This window comes from Cyphomyrmex costatus, unplaced genomic scaffold (genome assembly GCF_001594065.2).
Source record: "Cyphomyrmex costatus isolate MS0001 unplaced genomic scaffold, Ccosl1.0 scaffold164, whole genome shotgun sequence".
NCBI lineage: Eukaryota > Metazoa > Arthropoda > Insecta > Hymenoptera > Formicidae > Cyphomyrmex > Cyphomyrmex costatus.
This window is the reverse complement of record NW_017275653.1, coordinates 1,250,347-1,271,385: the sequence shown is the minus strand read 5'-3', so window position 1 is coordinate 1,271,385 and position 21,039 is coordinate 1,250,347. Positions and strand designations below refer to the sequence as shown.

At 34.1% G+C, this 21,039-nt stretch overlaps 2 protein-coding genes across 2 annotated transcripts; one reads left to right on the top strand and one right to left on the bottom strand.

Moving 5' to 3' along the window:
- Positions 1-7,022: 7,022 nt before the first annotated feature.
- On the bottom strand, positions 7,023-7,523 carry LOC108771645 (proline-rich nuclear receptor coactivator 2). The gene has a single exon (XM_018536986.1). The coding sequence runs from the start codon at positions 7,521-7,523 to the stop codon at positions 7,023-7,025; it is 501 nt and encodes a 166-aa protein (XP_018392488.1).
- Positions 7,524-13,244: 5,721 nt separating this feature from the next.
- Positions 13,245-19,525, top strand: LOC108771644 (uncharacterized). Its single transcript, XM_018536985.1, has 7 exons — positions 13,245-15,300; positions 16,522-17,259; positions 17,638-17,871; positions 17,945-18,321; positions 18,636-18,887; positions 18,963-19,140; positions 19,487-19,525. The coding sequence occupies exons 1-7, from the start codon at positions 13,336-13,338 to the stop codon at positions 19,523-19,525; spliced, it is 3,783 nt and encodes a 1,260-aa protein (XP_018392487.1). The 5' UTR covers positions 13,245-13,335.
- The last annotated feature ends 1,514 nt before the right edge of the window (positions 19,526-21,039 follow it).

Genomic DNA, 21,039 nt, shown 5'->3' with positions numbered 1-21,039 from the left:
TCTCTCTCTCTCTCTCTCTCTCTCTCTCTCTCTCTCTCTCTGTAGAGTAAAACTTTATTCTTTAAATAAAAATTATAAATTCACTGTGGTAAATGTTAAGTTCAGCCCTCCAATCTTGACGAAATTAGACTCATTCAATGTGTTTTTGCACAAAACATAAAAGTCTGGCAGAAAAAAGCGTCGCTCTGCCTCGCGAAGCGAAATATTAATCATTAAAACTTGTTGACCTTGTTAGGTTAGGAAATTTACTTCTTGAAAAAGTGAAGTGAAATTCACTCTTGCGAGATTGACGCAATTATCACGTATCTTGAAGTGAAATCTCACTCTCAAAAATTTAGAGTGTTCACTTTTAATATCAGGCCTTAAAAAAGCCTTTGTACTTTTCGTTACAGGTCTTAAGCCTTTTTACTATCTAAACAGCCCTCTGATTAATTAAGATAATTCGTTATATGATACATTGAACAATAAGACATGGAGTGGTCATCGTAACTGGAGCATACAAAATCCCCGTTAATTATCAACGCAAAAAGTCGCGTATGTAAGGCGCGAAAGGAATCGAACCCGGATCCACGGACTGTGAGTTCACGAATGAAACGTGGAGCTATCCGACGCCTCTTCTACTTTAACTACTACGGTCGTTAAAACTACTATGGTCGTTTATTCCTTTTATTACAACTCCACTTGAAAATTCGTTTTACTCAAAATCGATAAATTTGTTCCTCGGAATGGAACTCGTGCGACTTGGCCCTACTTTGTATTCTCAGCATTTCGCATCGATCCGTCAAAAATCGATCCGCATCTTTCCGGAACGACCTAACTGCGCGTCAGTACGTTGTAAACTACGATTATTATCAGCTATATTTGTATGTGTGTGTTTTATAGTAATTGTAAGAAACGGGATATACTTTTCGCGTTTACCTTAGAATCTACGAGGGAGTGTTTACCGGAGACTCCCTTGTTACCTATATAAATGATAAAGCGTATATTAGAATAATAAATACTCTTGATTACGAAATAGAAGTATTGATACCCACTATTCGACTTTTGAAAGTCGCTCAAATCTCTAACAAACAGTCATTGCACGAAAATAAGTATCTTACAATAAATATAAAGGAAAAATATTAAAAATTTTGTATTGGCTGAAGAAGACTCCAAAGCGAGTCGAAACGTACTGATTTTGTTATTTGGATGGATTAAAATTGTAATTTGAGGAAATTCACTTCTTATTACTTGCGTTACAACGTTGCACTCTCATCGACCCTCTTCTACTAATGGGATTTTAGGTTTGAATTTTTTTAGGTTTGAATTTTCACAGTACGATACGACGAATCGTACTTTAAAGCCGTGAGATGAAAACGCTCGGGTCCTTTACGATCTCCTTTCTTTATCTTTTCTTTTTCTACCTTTCCTCTTCTTGAATCTCCGAGCGCGTTCCTACACCGGTTTATATCAGCTATTGAATCATAAAAAATTTACGTTTATTAATAAACGTAAAGAATATAGATATTGTATTATCCTGCTTTCTTTCTTTTTCTCATAGGAGGAAGAGAACAATAGTCAGAGAAAATGCGAAAAAGCGTTTCTCTCCCTCTTCCTCCCTTTTCATTTCAACATTATTGTATCATACTTCATATACTTATCATACCTAAACTAGTATGTACCTTTTGTCTTTCTGATGGTTTTTTTTAACTCTTCTATCATATATAATGTCCGCGTGTGGGTATACATACAGTGAGTGCGTTCAAGTTGACAAAGCGGGTAGCGTGCTCGCCGAACAAATAAACATTTATAATTGATTGTTACTTATAGATCCAACCAATCATATTCAATCGCTCGGCAAGCATGCCTAACCGTTTTGTCTTGAACTCGATAATTGAGAAATCTATTTGATCGAATCAAACAAAATTTTATTATTGACCGCTCTTATTCATTATAATTATAATACGTTTGTATTAGCAAAAAATTATGTCATGAGAAATAAGTAAAATGCTGCAATAACTAATTTATTTAATTGTATGGATCTGTTTCAACAAAATTTCGTAGTAGTATTAATAGCGGTGGCAATTATTATATTTTGTTGTAACACTCAAAGGATTTGTTTGCCCATATCCAAACAAAAGATTTAGTCGATTTAATCGAATTGTTTCATTCAATTAAATGGTTTCTCAATGTATATACGTATATAGATATATATACTTTATATTAATTAGTTATCAATCAAAGTTAATACTATTGAGTCATCATCACAGCTAATTTCCCGACTCTTTGTTAAATGATTGATTTTCTAGCGTTCATGGCCTTTTTCCATCTCCATTTCCTCATTTTCTTATTTTCTCTCTCTTTCTCATCTTTTGTATATTCTTTTTTATCGGTTGTATGTTCGCGCTATAAAAATTGATAAGAAAAAATCGAGTTTGGTGCTTATTAAGGGAGAATAGGGCAACGCGGCGTATTATTATTGTAGTAATTTGCATTAACCGACACTTCGAATATTAATGTTATTTGTGGTGCAATTTTAACATGTTTAACTAAAATATGTACGAAATTTCGGAACTCATTTTTTTTTTTAAATTTTTTTCGCCTAAAAGTTAGTTTGATATACTTGTGGTGGCAAGTATGTCGCCACGCACGACGATCGTTGCATCGAAGATGCGTTAAACTTTAGAGAAAGCCACTCAAACCGTTTCCGAATACATAAGCCAGGCCTGTCAGTAAAACGCTTCCCCCTCTAACTCAAGGACGACTATCAGTAGTTTTAGTGAATTTAGTTACTAAATAGCGCTCTTTTCGAACAAATACGCCGTTTTTACCGAACGGCAGTGTTTAATTCATTTCCTTCTAACTCTAAAGATCTACCGCGAATTCTGTGACCTTGATATATCCGATCCTGAATCCGTCAAGATCTCCCCTTCTAATCGCGCGTTGACTTAGCTATCGTGAGTGGTTCTATGACTCTTAACGAACATTCTGCAATAAGCCATTATTTAAGCTTTTAATCTTAAGAAATTGACAAGTCACAGTCGAAGGAATAATCTACTATGATCATTTCATTTTTTAAAACTTATAAGAGGCTTAAGGAACATAGACTTTGGCATAAAACATAAAAGAATCGATGAATCAGTCTTTTATTTTATGGAAAAGAAATAAAGGACTTTGATTCATTTTCTTGTATTATACATTATGCGTTATGCAAGACTCTGCTCTTGCCTTTAAAGTTTAGGTGACAGCTTATTGTAGAAAGCCTGTTACGATCGAACAGATTACAATACCTCGAGATATTGTTACGCCTTTTCAAAATCGTTCATAGAAACAACTTGCTCGTACAATCGCTATTATTCGCGAGAATCGTTTTAAAAAAGTGTCTACGAAAAGCAAGAATCAACATATATAAAAAATAAATGCTTTAAAAAAAAATAGCACAAATTTTATATACGGCGTTTAAAATAATGCAATATGCTTCGTTGAAAAGCAATGCAAAAAATATACAAATAACGTTGTATAGGCGATTCCATACGATTCTGTACAAGGAGCTGATTTATCCGTCGCAAATCAAGTCGCAAGCTGTGCAGATAAGAGCATACGTAGATATATATTAGGATATTAGATCGATCCAATCCTATTGAAAATTTACGTATTAAATTAACAAGCTTCAGCTTGACAGTTTCAATAATTAGTCCATCAAATTTTCGTTCAATTCAAATTGTGTAGTATATACACATTTTATATACCATATATATATATGCATCAATTGAAATGTCATGAACTCTAACATTACTCCAAAACCGCTTCCTTAAAAGTCCATATTCTAACACATTAAGCTAACGTTTTCAAAAGACGGTTTTAGGATACAATCGCAAGCTTGTCAACAACACGTGAAACAATACTGGAGTGACATCTTGGTCCCCAAGACGTTATTCGGTATCGTTTCGTATGTTGTTGCCAAACCCACGGAAGGATAAGAAACAAGAATCGAAAAATAAAAGGAAAGGCAATGTAATGCAAAACAAATTTGCACTCTACAATTTAATCGTTTCAGCTCTTTGTACCGTCACGTAAAATTAAATTCCAATGCAATCATTTCGTTCTCCTTCATCGATTCTCGTGTTAAGACACGTGCACGGATTCATTATCGCCGCGAACGGCGAGCAAATTAAATTTCGAATGTGAAAGCGCGTATATCGATTCTATAAAAAATGGAAAAAAAAAACTGTGCTGTGACGATTCTTGCGCATATAGATCGAACTGCGAGGGCGAACGGAAAACGAGTTGCCAAACTCTCTCCGCATGTTAATCTCGGGATTATAGATTTCCTCTCTCGTGAGCCCGGTCGCGCACGAGGTTGAGAAGGATGGAGAAAAAAGAAAGGGAACGTCCCGCGCGCGTTCGAATTTACATCTGACAAACATCCGTTGTCCATCTATCCGTGTAGAACCATATCTACCTTTGACAATTTTCGACGTCATGTGTAGATCAAATTGACCGATTGTTATATCAACGCATGGCCACGTGTTAGATATCGTACTAGGATTTTTCACCTTAGAAAACTAAATACAGAGCGAGCAATCGAAAAAATCGGAATCGCGCGTTTTGATATTGGTCTCCGTCGATTTTGCGTTTTTCATTCATGCTCGTTCCACATTCACACTCGTCTCGTAAACTTATTCTTATCTAAGACTAATCGCCTACCGAAGAAAGCAATTTGACGTAAGAACAAAAAATAGGTGGACATAAATGTTGCAAAAGGATTATTTGCATGTTATCAAGAAACTTAAAAAAAAAAAAAAATTAAACATTAATTAAAATACTACGTCAAAGAATTTTGCTCAGTCCGTGGCTTGAAATAATTTTGCTTACAAAATAAGAAAAAGAAAAGGATTAACAAAAATAACATAAATTTTAAAGTTTGCAAATCTAAATCTAAACTGATGAAACCACACTATCGATTTGATTGTGCAACGTCAAATCGATTGTATCAATCTCCAAGCTATTATCATTAAGGCCTTAGCTTATTACTACCATTATTTATTTATCCGTAAATATTATTATTATCGTTAGCATATTATATATTAAGTTCAAGTTCAGTTTACCAAGTTCAGTATATAGATAGAAGCGTGGTGCGAGTTTGATATGACAATTGCGCCCGTAAAGCATTGTAAACAATGAAAAAGTTCAGACTACCCTTCTTCCTATACCTGTCAGCACAAAAAACGATCAGAAGCTCACGAAAGACAACTCTTCAAGGACGGGTAAAGTTAACGTCCGTTAACTGCTGTTCCTGCTTTTAATCCACTTATCAATCTCGGTCCCTCATTAGAGGGACACAACCGCGTACTGCCCTTTAAATGTAGTAATCCTGTCTTTTACGGCTACGATTGCGTTCTAAGAAGGAACAATCCGGTGTTAAATCATGACAGTCACGACGCTAATGTTCTTTCCCCTTTTAAAAGTCATCGTCCTCGATATCCGCGTCTAAATAAAGCATAATTAGTACTTGAATTTTTCAAATATAACAATAGTTATCGCTCAACGATAGCAGATTGAAACATTATGAATCAAAGTAAGATTATAAATTAGTGATCACTCCGTTTGTAACGGAAAAACCTGTCAAATTTTCATTGTTTTTTTCTCTATCTTCGTGTTATTGTAAAAATAAATCTTAAATTTACATTACATGCAATTTATTAGTGATGTTGTTGAAACATGCCGAAAATCGAGAGCAAGAGTGGTTGAAATGTGAATTTTCCGTAAATACGTTATGATAAGCATCATAATGTATTCGCAAAGCGAACAAAGCATTCGTTCGATCCTCGCCTCTCATTCAAATTTCTCCCCTTCCTTCTTGTTACGTCGGTCACGTTCAATTCACTAACACGCAGTAAGAAACTCAAAACCTTATACACCTATCTCACATAAAGTGTAACGATTGGCAGAGTAGCAGAATAGCAAGAAAATAAAAATATTCCCAACAAAAAAAATGAAAAAGAAAAGTAAACGAAAATTAAAAAAAAAAAAGCTACCTGAAATAAATCTCTTATACGAAGCCATGTCTTTTTACAATCCATACTACCAAAATAATAAAGCTTGCGAAAGAGACTGCTAATAAAGAAGTATACTGATAACGACCATTAGTCGGGCGGCTATCAAATAAATTGCTTATCCAGCATTTCCGTGCTACGAATCTTTGTCTCTAGTGTCGACGATTAAAGCATGAGGGGATAATAAAAACGCGTATTCGAACACCGGGTGTCTCGAGAACGGCATAAAGCGCGAGCTTTCAAAAGTCGCTTCGGAAAAAGCGGTCACACGAAAAGTCATCGGACGCTTGTTCTCTTTTTTCCTTTCAACGCGTCGATATTGAAGTCCATCGTTTGACAAAAAAATCGCGAAGCGTTAACTTCGCTCGTCCGCGCTTGTCGTCTCGTCAGACTGAGGATGTACTCTTTCTTTCTGTGTGTCATGTGTGTGTATGTGCGTGTGTGTGTGTGTGTGTGTCGGATGTTATATAGATAATATATATATGTATGTACGTAGGGCTCTCCTTGTGTTCCTTTTTGTAAGTTTAGCGGTATACGATAATCTAAAATACAATATTACTTACATTTTGTCACAATGATGGCGCGTGATGGGAGTTCCAGACGCATATATATACATATATATAATGTATCTCTCACGCGCACACATCGATCGCGGCATCGGAATGCACCGATGCATCGCGTCGTTAACCCTCCCCCCCCGCGGTGCATAGTTTATACGATTCGAATGTTTATATGCTGGATGTACCTTAGAGTAAAGAACGGATTACGAGTATCCACTCGCGCGATAAAATCGAAAACCCGTGTGTATATGGACCGCACACGGTGTCACCATCATCGTCGTTATCATCGTCTCCCTTACTCTCGCAGTCTTTTCAGCCGATGATTTTATCGACGATAATTCCCTATCGTACCTGATTCTTTTGGAGCTACCGACGGTCGCTGCTTCACCTCTCGCGCGTTGCTGGTGTATACGTTGGTTTTTGGGTATCAGGCCTGGACGTTTAGCACTATACGCAATTGTCTCGTGTGTTCGCTTGCGCTGTCCGATTGGCGACAGCTATCCATCATTCTGCTCGTCCAATGACTTGGCGGCTTGGGCACGCTCGCGGGCGACGGTGTTTCCGAGAACTTGGCACCCGCGTAGAAGTTGTTGGTCGGGCTGCTGCTCGGACTGCGCTGCTCGCAACGTTGTTGTTGTTGCTGTGGTGTCTGCTGCTGTTGCTGCTGCTGCTGTTGCTGCTGATGTTGCTGCTGCTGCTGATGTTGTGGCGAGTTTCTCGCGCTCTTGGACGATGAGTTGTACGGACTGCAGCTCTGCCGTCCATCTTTAGCATTTTTAACCGTGTGGCGGCCGTTCTTATACAGGAACGGCGACGACTTACTGTTGGAACGATTATGATGGTGGTTGTGCTGGTACTGATACCCGACCTTCGGTGAGGCCTGCCGATCCACCTTGGCGTTATCTAACTTGGGCGCGGAGTTCGTCATGGCTCGGATGTTTATCTATCTCTCTGTTTCAATTTTCTAATATCTCCTCGTCACTCAGCCAACTCTTTGGCCTGCAAAACAAAACGAACGTATTTATGTATTTCTAACTTTCACTTCGTGATACTGATTTGCATCTAAAATGTTATCGTTTTATTTAAAAAAAGGATGTTGCTTTCTTTGTTTGAAAAGGAAGATAATAACATTATCTCTGTTAAAGCTAGTTAAATACTTATTGTTAAGAATACTTTAAAAAATTGTCAAGAAATTAAGTTTTTTTCTTTAAAAATGTTATTTGATTAACTACTCTATCTTTAGTCATAATGCTAGAAGTCATAAAAAATGCCACAGCTATATGAATTTTGCTGAAATTTATATTATAGATAAAAAAAACAAAATCTCATTAACATAAGTACTGGTTATTTTATACAGCTCACTATTTTTTGCACAACATAAAATAAAATAATTCGCTAATAATATTAAACATTATTTATTCCTACATTGCAGCATGTTCAAAAAAGCATGCAGCTATAAAGTGAATGAACTATATAATACAATATTTAAATTTATAGTATTTATGCTTACATAACAAGTTAGAGATACAAGGTTTCTCGATAGTTCTTATCTTATCATGGGAGAAAATAAATGGATACTCATTTAAATACTGAAATATACATAGTAGGATCAAGTTTATACTAAAATTCTATCTTTATATTGCATCATAATTTATAAATATCTTCACAAAACGATAGAATGTTAGCATGCTTAAAAGCATATATTTGCAACATCTAAAAACAAACTCTAGCTTTAATACAAATTGGTCTCATACACATCAACAAACATACATCAGACACTCAAGAGTCAATTGTATACTTTCTACCATACTTTCACCGTCGCATATCCTTTCCAGAAAGTAGAATTGTTTGTACATATGGTAAAAAAATCATGTAATTCTTAATTCATTAAGAAGTGACAAGAATAAGCATATTATATTTATATTAATTCATATATTTTTTTAAGACTAAAAAATATAAACAAAATATTTAAAAAAAGAAAAATTTCTAAAAATCTAACTATTTTTATGCTTTTGAATATAATTCTAAATAGTAACTTAATCTGTTTTTCTCATATTCTATAATATGTATAAAAGTTACTCTTACATTTACAACCAGCAAAAAGGCTTAAAGTTTCATACATTATTAACAAGTAATATTCTTACGAAGAAATAAAAGATATGCATCAACTTTTTTGAAGTTTTAAAATTTTAACAGACATTTGCAGACATTTTATGCAGACCGTCGCCTAGAATAAAATATAAAGAGATAGAAGAGAGATTATACATCTCAAATTTGATAAAGGATTTATAAGCTCTCGGCGATTACTCCGTTCTTGTTCTTTGTCTATTCAATCGACTCTACCAATCGTTGAAAACTTTATTTTTTCTACGCTCCGATAGAGGATATGCGCATGGAGAGTAACGAAAATGAAAGCACATTTTCAAACGATCTCGAACCATCTAGAATTCTAGAGATACATAAATTCGACAAAAAAAAAAAAAAAAAGAAATAATAAAAAGGCGCCTCTCTTACCGATAAACGCTCACGAGTTGCCTCTCGTGGACGACGTCCCGCGTCCCTGCTCAGCAATTTTTCCAACTGCGCAATAATCACAGTATCCAGGGCAGAGCGGTGGTGGGGACGACGACGGTGACGACGCGGTGGGATAAGTGCGGTGGGGCACCCCGGGGACCTGTTAGCGCGATGCTACCTCGCCTCAAGTTCCTCTTCTCTCGCAGTCCTCCCAGTGCGCGTTCCCCGCAGATTCGACCACATCCGGTGACCGTTAGCCACCTTAGCTCAATATCCTTCTTCCTTCGACTTCCGCCTTCACCTCACGCGGCCAGCTACTCTCTGATGCGGAAAAGCGGTACGTTACGTTCCGCTAGCTCCCCGGCCCGACAATAACGACTCCTCTCTATCCAAAATGGCGGTTCTCGGGCCGTTGTTTATTTGTCTTCTCGCGGCTCCTTTACGGCACTGCCAGATCAAATCGGATCACCCTGGGCCGAACTCGTCTCGCGCCGTTGCGTTTCCCCGCACGTCTCCACAATTCTCAGGAACTCGAATCCTCTCGCCGTGGGCGAGGTCCGACTGAGGGACGTGTATTGTATATAAACGACGCACCGCTACGTGTTCGGTCTCGGGACGCACCGTATGCTTGTAACTCCGCGTGCTCTCGTTGCTCTTTCTTTCTTCCTTGTCGTCGTAATCGTTGTGTGCCAGTTTTCCTCTCCGCTTTCCCGTTCCAGCTTGACCAGTCTGATCTCAAATAGCCCACTCAACAAACTCCGCAGTCCAGAAACAGGCTCGCTCGCGTTCTCTCCCGCATCTCTACGAGTTCTACGACACTCCTCAAACACTGATTGGCGAATTCCGATTGCGTCTTTATAACCTATCGCGAGGACAGCCACTATCCCCTCCACGCGTTCGACCAATCCGCGCGCGCGTCAGTTTCCACTATTCCATTGCATGCCTGCGGCGCCTGCGCCGACCTAAGTTCGAAAAATTCATGTAGTTGGGTTCGTTAAACCCATATAATAGGGGCCTCTTCTACTCTTCTACAATAGCCATACAACAGCCATTAATATAAGTCATAAATCAAAAGTCAGAAAATAAAAATGGACAACTATAATTGACCCATTTCTAGCTTCTAATTTATGACTTAATTCATAACTTTTTGTGAGTCTCAGAATTCGATAAAAAGAATTATTTAGATATTGTTGGAAATTATTAGAGGTGCATTCAGGTACGACTGAGCTCACAGTGAGCGGTCATCGTACTGAGTGTAACCATTTAGAATGGATTCCGATCGAAATTTCTCGACTATGCTTTAGATTTCTATTGTATTTGCTAAAGAAAATAAAAATATATAATTCCTATTGAAATCTTCATTCCGAATAATTTCTTAATACGTAGAGATAAGATACTAAAGAGAAGAAAGGAAGAAGCTTTCCCTCACATTTTAAAAATATGTGAAAACGTATTTTTACATAGATTTACTTGTCCACTATTTTAAACACGGAGAAAATGAAATTTAATTTTTTCTTTTTATACCAGTATCTGAGAATGGATTGAAATGGATTAAAATGGATTCAGATTTTCAGAAATACGGATTCATGAATGTTAAAATGAATTCTTTTCAATCCGAATACGTTTTTATTCATTTATAGGAATTGCATGGAGCATATCTGTATACCTTTCAATCAAAAAATAATATCAGCTTTTTCAGTGTGTTTGTGACCATAGTGGATACTGCACAATTCGAAATTTTGAATAGGAAACGCAGTTTTGCAATCCAGTTGCATCCAATTGAATCTAATTGAATCCAAAAAAAAGTTTTCGCTGTAAAATATGAATTCGAATAGACAAAATGTCCAATCCATTTTAATCCATTCTCGGATGCTGGGATATATGTATATATATATATATATATATATACATATATAACTCTGTAATAATGTAATACCAGAGAGAAACCTGAGAGCGGCCATGGCGGCCTTTTTCCTGTAATGCTTTAGACTAGCGGCACCAACGTCCATTTTCGAGCTGCGGGAACTACGTACCACGAGAGCAAGCGAGACAGCGAGACGTAGTACCCGCAGCTCGAAAATGGACGTTAGTGCCGCTAGAGTCCTAGATATCAGAGAAGCGCAACCGGCTTAAGTCAGTATGGCAAAATTACTGAGAAAAGTATTAAAAATCGTCGTTTGCAGACGAAAATAAAATCCACCAATCGTCTATTAGTCAGCCATTTTTAATTTTCTCTGTTTACTGATAACTACTGATTACTATTGGTCGCTGTTAATTCAACAACCAATCAGGCTTCAGTAAACAGAGAAAGAACGATCATGTTACTTCTACCTCTCACTTTATCCATTTTTCTACCCCCACCATTGCCATCAGCGGTCCATTCTATATGTCGATGGTTGCGCTCACTTACTTCCTGGTTGCGCTTCTCTGATATCTAGGACTCTAAAGGTTGATTTATACTGGCCGTAAACTATTAACTTATGCCGTAATCTGTAAAAATTGACCAATCACAGTCGAATGAGAGGGGAATAATCGATTATAATTGGTCAATTTTTATAGATTACAGCATAAGTTAACAGATTACGGCCAGTATAATCCAACCTTAAGGCCGGTATTCATAGTTAGTTCTTATATTCAAGACCGTCTTAAGTTCAGTCTTGAGGAGTTACGAATCAATCAGAGGGTCGCTTTAGCATCTTTTTTAAGACATTACTTAAGACAGTCTTGAAATAAGAACCGACTATAAATACCGACCTAAGTGCCGCTAGTGTAAAGGTTGGATTATACTGGCCGTAATCTGTTAACTTATGCTGTAATCTGTAAAAATTGACCAATTATAATCGATTATTCCCCTCTCATTCGACTGTGATTGGTCAATTTTTACAGATTACGGCATAAGTTAACAGTTTACGGCCAGTATAAATCAACCTTAAAGCATTCTAGAGCGGCGCAGCGATGAAGCGGCGAGCGATAGCCAATGAGAGCCATGCTTTTGCAGCATGGCTCTCATTGGCTATCGCTCGCCGCTTCATCGCTGCGCCGCTCTGGTCTGTAGGCTTCTTAAGGCTGGAGTCACATTGAGCAGAAATTACAGCGGAACGGAATAGTGAAACCAATCAGAACTGTACAATCATTCCGCTGCATTACTTTCTGCGATTGTGATTGGTCTCGCTGTTCCGTTCCGCTGTAGATTTCCGCTCAATGTGACTCCAGCCTGAGGATCCGGGCCAATCCGGGCTAAAATGTTCAAATGTGTTCTAGTTTCTCTTTCTTTTAACCAGAGAGAGCTTTTGTAGTTGCAGTCTTCTCTATACGCACTGATACGCACTAAACAAATCAGAATATCTTTTGAATCAGAGAGTTCTAGAGGTTTTAGAATAAGAAAGAATATCTAAAATTCGACTTTCCATTTGCATTGGAAAGTAGTAGTTCCGTCAGTCCGTCAGTCCATTCGTCTGCATTCGTCATAATATACGTCCTGAAATTAGTCACTTTTGCATCTAAAGTGTTGAAGTGCTGTAAATCTGTTTCAGTCGCAGACACAAACGTCAACAAACTGTTAAGTAACCTTCACATTATTTTATCATCTTATTATCTTTCTGTCAATTTGCGTCTCGTTAGCTTTATCGCACGTGTTTGTAAAGTCGGATTTTTATACTATTACTAGATATATTTATTCTCTATAATTTGTAAGATATTTTATAAGAAAATTATTTCTAAAACAACTTCAATTTTATGTTTATTCTTTGATCTTACAGGAAACCGCGAAATTATGAATAGAGATGTTTTTGATAATCTACTGATGTAAAGCTAGCAACGTTCATTGTTAGAAGAATAGAAGAAAACGGAATATTTTATAAAACACGATGGATATCTTTAATTCCATGGTAGATATGATTTTGGATAAAGAAAGGGATAATATCCAGGACCTTCCAAATAATCCATTTACTATGAAAATTCAGTCAGAAATAAACCATGATGCTGATAAAGAATCTGAACAACCTAAAATACTAAAATCTCTCAAAGAATGTGTAAACGTGGACGAAATATTTAATTCAAAACAAGGTCCTTCAAAAATTCAATCAAAGATATCAGTTAATACTAACAATGTTTCTGAGCAATTTGGAACATTAAATTTTCTGGAATGTGTAAATGCTGAAATTGATAACCCAGGATCATCCACCATAAAATCGGAAATAAGTGATACCATTGATCCGGAATCACTCATGAAAATTCAGTCATCATGCCAAATGTATCATGCTGATAAAACGTATAAACTTGAAGAGCTGACTTCTATGGACACAAGTATAGATTCACCATCATCACCAAGACCATCCACCTCTATGAAATACCAACCAGAGATGCTACATAGTGTTGACAAAGTTTTTGAACAACCTAAAACACTGAATTTTTCCAAGAAACACGTAAATAATGAAGTAATTGATGTCTCATCTGGTTCTGATACAGATTCTTCTGTTGATTGTTTTAAGAATTTTGAGAATTCTTTTGAGAATTCTGATGATTCTTATGATGATATTTCAATTATCAATGCTATAAATAAAACTGAGAATGCTGATGAACCTATATTTATATCTTCATGTTCCACTTTTCAGCTAACTGATAATGATAATACATTATTGGCCAACCAAATTAAAGCTCTAATCACTGGCAGTGATAGACAAGTTATAAATAATGAGATCCAAGATGGGCCTAAAGAAGATGTTGAGGAAAATAATGATTTACATATAAAGAAAAAACGATCAGATAATCCAAGACCAGGATGCAGTAAAGATTCTGGAGATACATTCCTTGAGATGGATGATTTCTGTAGTTACTCCAATACGGATGAATTACTAAAAGATGCAAAACTAATACATGCTCTTCTACCTAGATATAATTATCGTTTGATTCTTAGAATACTTAATAATAATCAATTTGCAAGAAATCGTATTGAGCTTACATTATGGGATTTATTACCAGAGGAAAGACCGCTGCCACAATATTTAAAGAGACCAAAATTTTCAGATGAGATAAGTTTTATAGAACATAAAAAGAAATACCATATTTCTCTACAAAAAAATCAGGTAGATGCAAATACAGCTTTAGAAAAGAAAGAACAGACTTGTGTAAAAAATGAGGTAATTGCTGATAACAAAAAATCAGATGTAGCATTTGCATCATCAACAGATGAGAATAATGAAATGGTGAAGAATGTATCAGAAGTAGCAACTTCAATAAATAATACAACCGATCAAAACATGACACCGTTGAAAAAAACAAAGTTGGATCATAAATCAGATGAATCTGTCACAACCGTTGAAGATAGTAGCAATATTAACATGATTGTTCCAAATTCGAAGATATCCACATCACCAGAAGTCAGTTCAGAGACTAAGGAATTGCATTTGATTGAGAATTTGGAAGTTCCAAAGACTTGTAAATCTGATGATAAATATTCGGAACGTTATAAAGTTCGTACAGTTGTAATGCCGCCAAAATTCACATTTCAAAGTAATTTCACGATACAAAAAGATGAAAAATGTCTTAAATCGACAACTCCTGTTTTATCACCACCAAAATTAAAAGTTCTTGCTAAAAATACAGTATCTACAGTATCACCACCAAAATTAAAAGTTCTTGCTAAAAATACAGTATCACCAACAGATGTATCTAAATATAAACCTGTTATAATGCGTAATAGACTTAAAAGGTTAGAACCTAATATAACGCAGACTGAACCAATAATTTCTCCAAGCCCCAATATTTCCTCCATATACACGAATCCGTGTACCCAAAAGTTAATCAGCAGTCCTAATACAATAAAGCAGAATGAACCGATCGTTCATCGTGTGTCTCATCCATGGTCTCTAAATCCAAGTCTACTTGCATCGAATTGTATGTTACTAGACATGTTATCAAATAACAAAAGAGCATCTGAGAGGCGTGGTGCGCCTCTCGAGCCAAACTCGATACACCAAACGGTTAATCAAATAAAAATAATAGAACCACAAGCATCAAAAGTTACAAAAGAAGACGGCATTAAAGTAGTTAACGTCCAAACGACACAGGTACTAGTACCTGCGACATTAAATGCTTCATCGTCTTCAATAGCTACCGTTCCAAGTACCTCACACGACCAAAAAACAAACAATATGACTACATCCCAGGTTTACGATAAAGGAAGCATACAGGTAAAAACGTGTATCCTACTGTAACTGCATCTAAAATACTGTAAAAAACCTTCAATACATTTTGTACAGGTTAAATTTACTTTTTGTTAGAAATCAGTTATATTACACGTGCATTTTATTTTCGTTGTATTTTTAAGAGACAAAGACGTGTATTGAGATTTTTTTAATTCTATAGAGACACAGAAAGACACTTTCTATATATATATATATATATATATATATATATATACATATACTGTTACATTTTCAGACATACTATTCAGCCACAAGTGCTTATAAGGATAATATTTACTTTCTTATGTTATGATTTTTTTCTCATTCTTATCTAGTCTTTACTTGCCGTTTTCGCAGTTATCACCTTCCGAGTAATGTTCTGGCAGAGCTCAATAGCTCTTCTGGCTGAAAGTAGAAAAGTAGAAATTAATAAAGAATAGTAGTAACAATTCAGGCTCTGAATTGTTACTACTATTCTTGTGCTTTTAAAAAGATCATCAAAGTAGTTAGTAGAAAATTTTTTCTCTCTGCCAGAGAGCTGGAGATTCTTCAAAAAGACTGAATCTCTGGCTGAAAATCAGGAAGATGCAGACTGTGATTGTGTTTACCATTGATTTTCATAAAAGTTTTTGTAAAAATTTTGTTACATATGCATTAATTTTAATCGATGGTCTCACGTAGTTTCAATTTTATATTTGAAAAATTAAAATTATAAAAGGCAGGAGGTATTATAATGATTAAGAAGGTATTAAATTTTGAATTTACTTTTACTTTCACTTTCATGAATTCTTTTTACAAGTCTTGTTTTATAAGCTTTTTCAAACTTGTAATATTTCTTTATATTTTACTCATTTTATTTATTTAAGTAAACAGCTATAGTCTTATAGCGTTTTTCACTGGTAGAGCTAGTGCACACTCAGTGTACTTTAATGCCGTTGTACACAAATCGACATAGAAATATATGTTTAATAAAAATAAAAAAATTAGTAAAAAAAACTATAAAATCTTCAATATATTTTATTATGTTATTTGACAAAATACACAATAGGCATTTTATCAATTGAGATATCTCACTTTAACATCAGATTAGAGTAGTGTATGACGACTTTAATGTACACTGAGTGCGCACTAGCCTTGCCAGTAAAAAACTATTAGTTTTATTTTATTATATTAATGATAAGATATAGAGATAAGAACAAAGATAAATATTAATTATTTTCTTTTTAGCAGCATTCATCGATAACTCAGAGAACACCCATTGAAGTTAATGATGCAAATAAAATTAATTGGAAAGTAGAGCAATTGGAAACAACAGATGCAATGGGAAATAAAAAATTAAAAATATATACATACAAAGACAAGCCAAAAGAAGTAGCGAACGATGCCGAACAAAAGGAAATAGTGCTAAACTCAAAAGCTCTTAAAATATATGTCAAATTAATAACTATGTTTCCAACTATAAAACCTACTTTTATTAAGAAATTATGCTATGATTATGTAAAAGATGATGGAAGAGATGAAGTAACAGTAATTGCTAATTTAGTTGAGATACTGCTCAACTCTGATCAAAAACATCTGGTTGAAGTGAAGCCACGAGTAGAACCACAGGCGACAACTTCAAAATCTTATGATATGAACGAACAATACGCGGATTTACTGATGATATTTCCTGAAGCAGATCCTGTATATTTAAGAAAAATAGCTGAGGAAATATATAATAATCCCGAACAGATAAAAGAATTTGTTCAGTCGAAATTAGAAAACCCCGACTATCCAACGCGAACGCAATATCTGGCTAAAAAGAAAATTACTCAACAACAAAAGCAGTACACTACGGATTTCCAAGTGAAACAATTCTTAGAGATATTTCCAGATCCATTTGCTTATTTCGAAGATGATAAGAGGAAATGTGAATTTAATCCGCATGCAGTAGATTTTCTCAAATATTACTTCAGCAAATTAAGGGTATGCTTAATTTAAAACACAACTAAGATATTTTTTAAATTCATAATATAATTTTTTTGATGGATTTTTGACGGTGTTGAATCACAGCATTATAGTTTAAAGTTTTGATTGTATTATTGATTTTCATTCTTTGCAAAACAGTTTGATACGTTACTAAATTATACTTCGGATTTATTTATATTTATTATTTTGATTAGCCTTATCGTAATGAAATCATTTTTCTACTTCAATTTTTTATATGTGAAGTAGCAGACTATAACTTTAAATCTTTTGCTTAACGATATTGTATTATCCTTAAGCTATCTAATATTAAATAATATATAGTAAATATATTACAATAATGATACATGTAATGATACATGTCATCTTTTTTTGCAGGTAAACACATTGGTGAAATCATATAGTCAGTATATGAATAATTTAAGTTTAACTGCAAAAGCTCTGGAAGTGTTAAACCCTGATATGAAAACTAAACGATATTGTAACAAGATGACTCTAACAGAGGATATACCATTTCTTCAAGAGTGTGCTTTTATACAACATAAAACAGAGCTTAGAAAATATCTAGATGATGTGAAAGCAACAGAACAGCAAGAATTTAATGAACTTAAAGTATGAAGTGCTTTAAAATAGTTAATCACAAAACTATAATTTAGGTATAATCGTTATTAAATTTCTTTTTTAGGCAAAAAATGGATTACTTGAATGTCATTGTTGTTATGATGACGAATGTATGCCATCAAAGTGTTCCACATGTGAGGATGGTCATGTGTTTTGCAATTCATGCATTATACGGAGCACAGATGTGGTATTAGCAGATGGCAATACGCGCGTTGATTGCTTATTGCAGTGTGGTTGTGAATTTCCTTTATCTGTACTTCAACAAGTGTTACCGCCGACTAAATTTAGTATTCTACTTTGTAAACGACAAGAAGCGGAGATAATAGCTGCTGGAGTCGATGGTTTAGTATCGTGTCCGTTTTGTCATTTTGCATCTATACCACCAGCTGAAGATAAGATTTTCAAATGTCTTAATCCGGAATGTATGAAAGAATCTTGCCGGTAGGTGTAATCTTATTATTGACAATGAGCCAATAAATTAAGTTAAAAAACCTTATACGCCTGCAAGAGTTATTCTATTGAGATTCTATATAAAGAGATATACGCGTATTAAAGCACTTGCGAGAATTTGCGAATATAATTAAAAAATATTTTTAACTTAATTTATTGGCTCATTGCCCTGTTTCTCTATATTAGTTATTTTATATCATGTACTGCATTTTGAAATATTGATCTTTTTGAACAAAATATTTAGAAATTAACGCGTGATTATCTATTACTAAAATTGTCACATTAATAAATTGTTTTGGTATTAGATTATGCAAGGAACTTAATCATATACCTTTGAAATGCAACGAAAAGAAGGCAGAATCTGCACGTTTATATTTGGAAGAGAAGATGACTCAAGCTCTGGTACGTAAATGCTACCGTTGTAGTCGAATGTTTTTCAAAGAAGAAGGCTGTAACAAAATGACTTGTATCTGTGGCGCCCAAATGTGTTACATTTGTGATAAACCAGTTACCGATTATAAGCACTTCCAAGGTCAAGGAGCAGAACGTTCAAATCTGTGAGTTTTAATTTTTATTTATTAATGTTATTGTTTAACTGAATCAAAATTATCTTACATTTTCTTTAAACATAGTTGCCCACTGTGGAGCGATGATCGTCGCCTGAATGCTGAGGGAGTAATCAAAGTATGTAAAGAAACTATGAAGCAGATTAAAGAAAAAGATCCTCATGTTGATATAAATGTGGATGCGCTTTTACCAAAGTTACCACCTAAAAGCAAGGGTCCTCATGAAGATATTCAAAATGCATTGGTACTTATATATCTAGAAAATATATGGTTTAAAATATGAATACTGTATACTAGAAGTTATAATTTTAAATATGTAAAAGATTGTATATATTATTTTTTAGACGTGTATATATATTTCGGAATATATATAATGCAAATGCAATTTAATTCTAGATTGATTATACTGTATACAATTTGAATAACGTAATATTTAACTATATACAAAATATGTATTTATATTCTGAACCATGAATATGTTAAGGAACAAGATATTTTAATACTATAGCATATATTATATATTTTTTGAAGGTATACATTTTGATTTAATCATATATATATATCAACATTTGAAAATTATTCTTTTTCAGGTTGGATTATACAATAGGATTGGTGGACAGTTTCTATGACAACTTTGCATTATTATTGAAAACATTTGTTAATTACATATTCTGTTCTAAAACGTTTTTTTAGTATTATATATCATTAATAGCATTTATGTTACATATAATTTACAAATTGATTTTTAATATACATAATTAATTAAGGCAGTATTTTGCGTCAGCGCGATTGCTAAGTCTTATTCTGTTATGTGCAACCGTACGTGATTATAAAAATGGAAGTACAAAATACAGATAAATAAACAGTACAGAAATAAATATTATATTGTTACGCGCCTTTGAAACCACTGTTCAGAATCGCGAACGCATATGCTCCAAGCCGCGGAAATAAACAACACGTATGTGATATTAAACGAGAACTATTTATTAAAACGAATACAGAACAAGTGGTAAAAATAGTCTAGCGGTTGGAAAGCACGTTTGAGCATGGAGACGATCCTAATCTCCAAAATATAACAGGCATATTTTCAAAATGAGCGCTGAGCCCCTCGAGATATGACGGGTGTCGATGTGGCTCAGGCATAGCAGGCGTGGGCATAACAATATAATAAAAATAAAAAATAAATAAAAATTGAGGAATTGGATACAACGAAAATATAAAGTTTTTTGAGAAGTGTTAGCATATTATAAAGTTTCAATAAATGAAATATATATAGTAATATAAAAAATCAAGATGTGTAAATTTTATCTTAGGTTATTTATAATACTGAGATGTAACATGTATAATAAAAAAAGATTTAATTTACACCGTTATTGTGTCTCCAATTCCTCAATTTATTTTATACAAACATAAATATTAAGGAACTGATATTTTAATTTACATAATTTAATGTTTTTGTATGTAATATGAAAGTACAACACTTTTTATGAGTTCACTAATGAAAAATATATTTGTTCCTATGTTAGCAATCATATTATAATCCTTTCTTTTTTTTTAGTTGGTCATATTATTAATTAGATTATTAATTAGAGCATTAATGTGCAATTTGTGGCCCGTTTATAATTTTTGACAGCTTACCATGTCTTAGCCGAAAATATAAAATTATATATTATATTATATTGTAAATGAAATAAACATAAATTTCACAAAAAATTTTACATTCTTGAAAATTGCTTTCCAAAAATGATTTTTGAAGAAGGTTGAGAACATAACTGTATTAGTAATAATTATATCATTAGTTATAAGCTTTATTTTGCTTTTAGTTTTTAATACTTTATAAATTTTGTTATCGTCCTTTTTGTTTGTCCAAAGCGTAAGTTTATGTGCAGAAAATGTAAAAATGCAGAGTTAACAAATAAAAACTTATTAAATAATAAAACGTTATATCTCTATAATGTATATGTATATGGTGATATAAATATATGCGTTTATATATTTTAAATGAATATAAATTTTTTTATTTTGATTAAAATGATATACTTTCAATTTTATGTGATTGTCCGCACTTACAAGGATCAGAATTAAATGGTAAAAAAAAATAAGGTTTTATAAAATAATAAAACAATTTCCTATAAAAGATTTT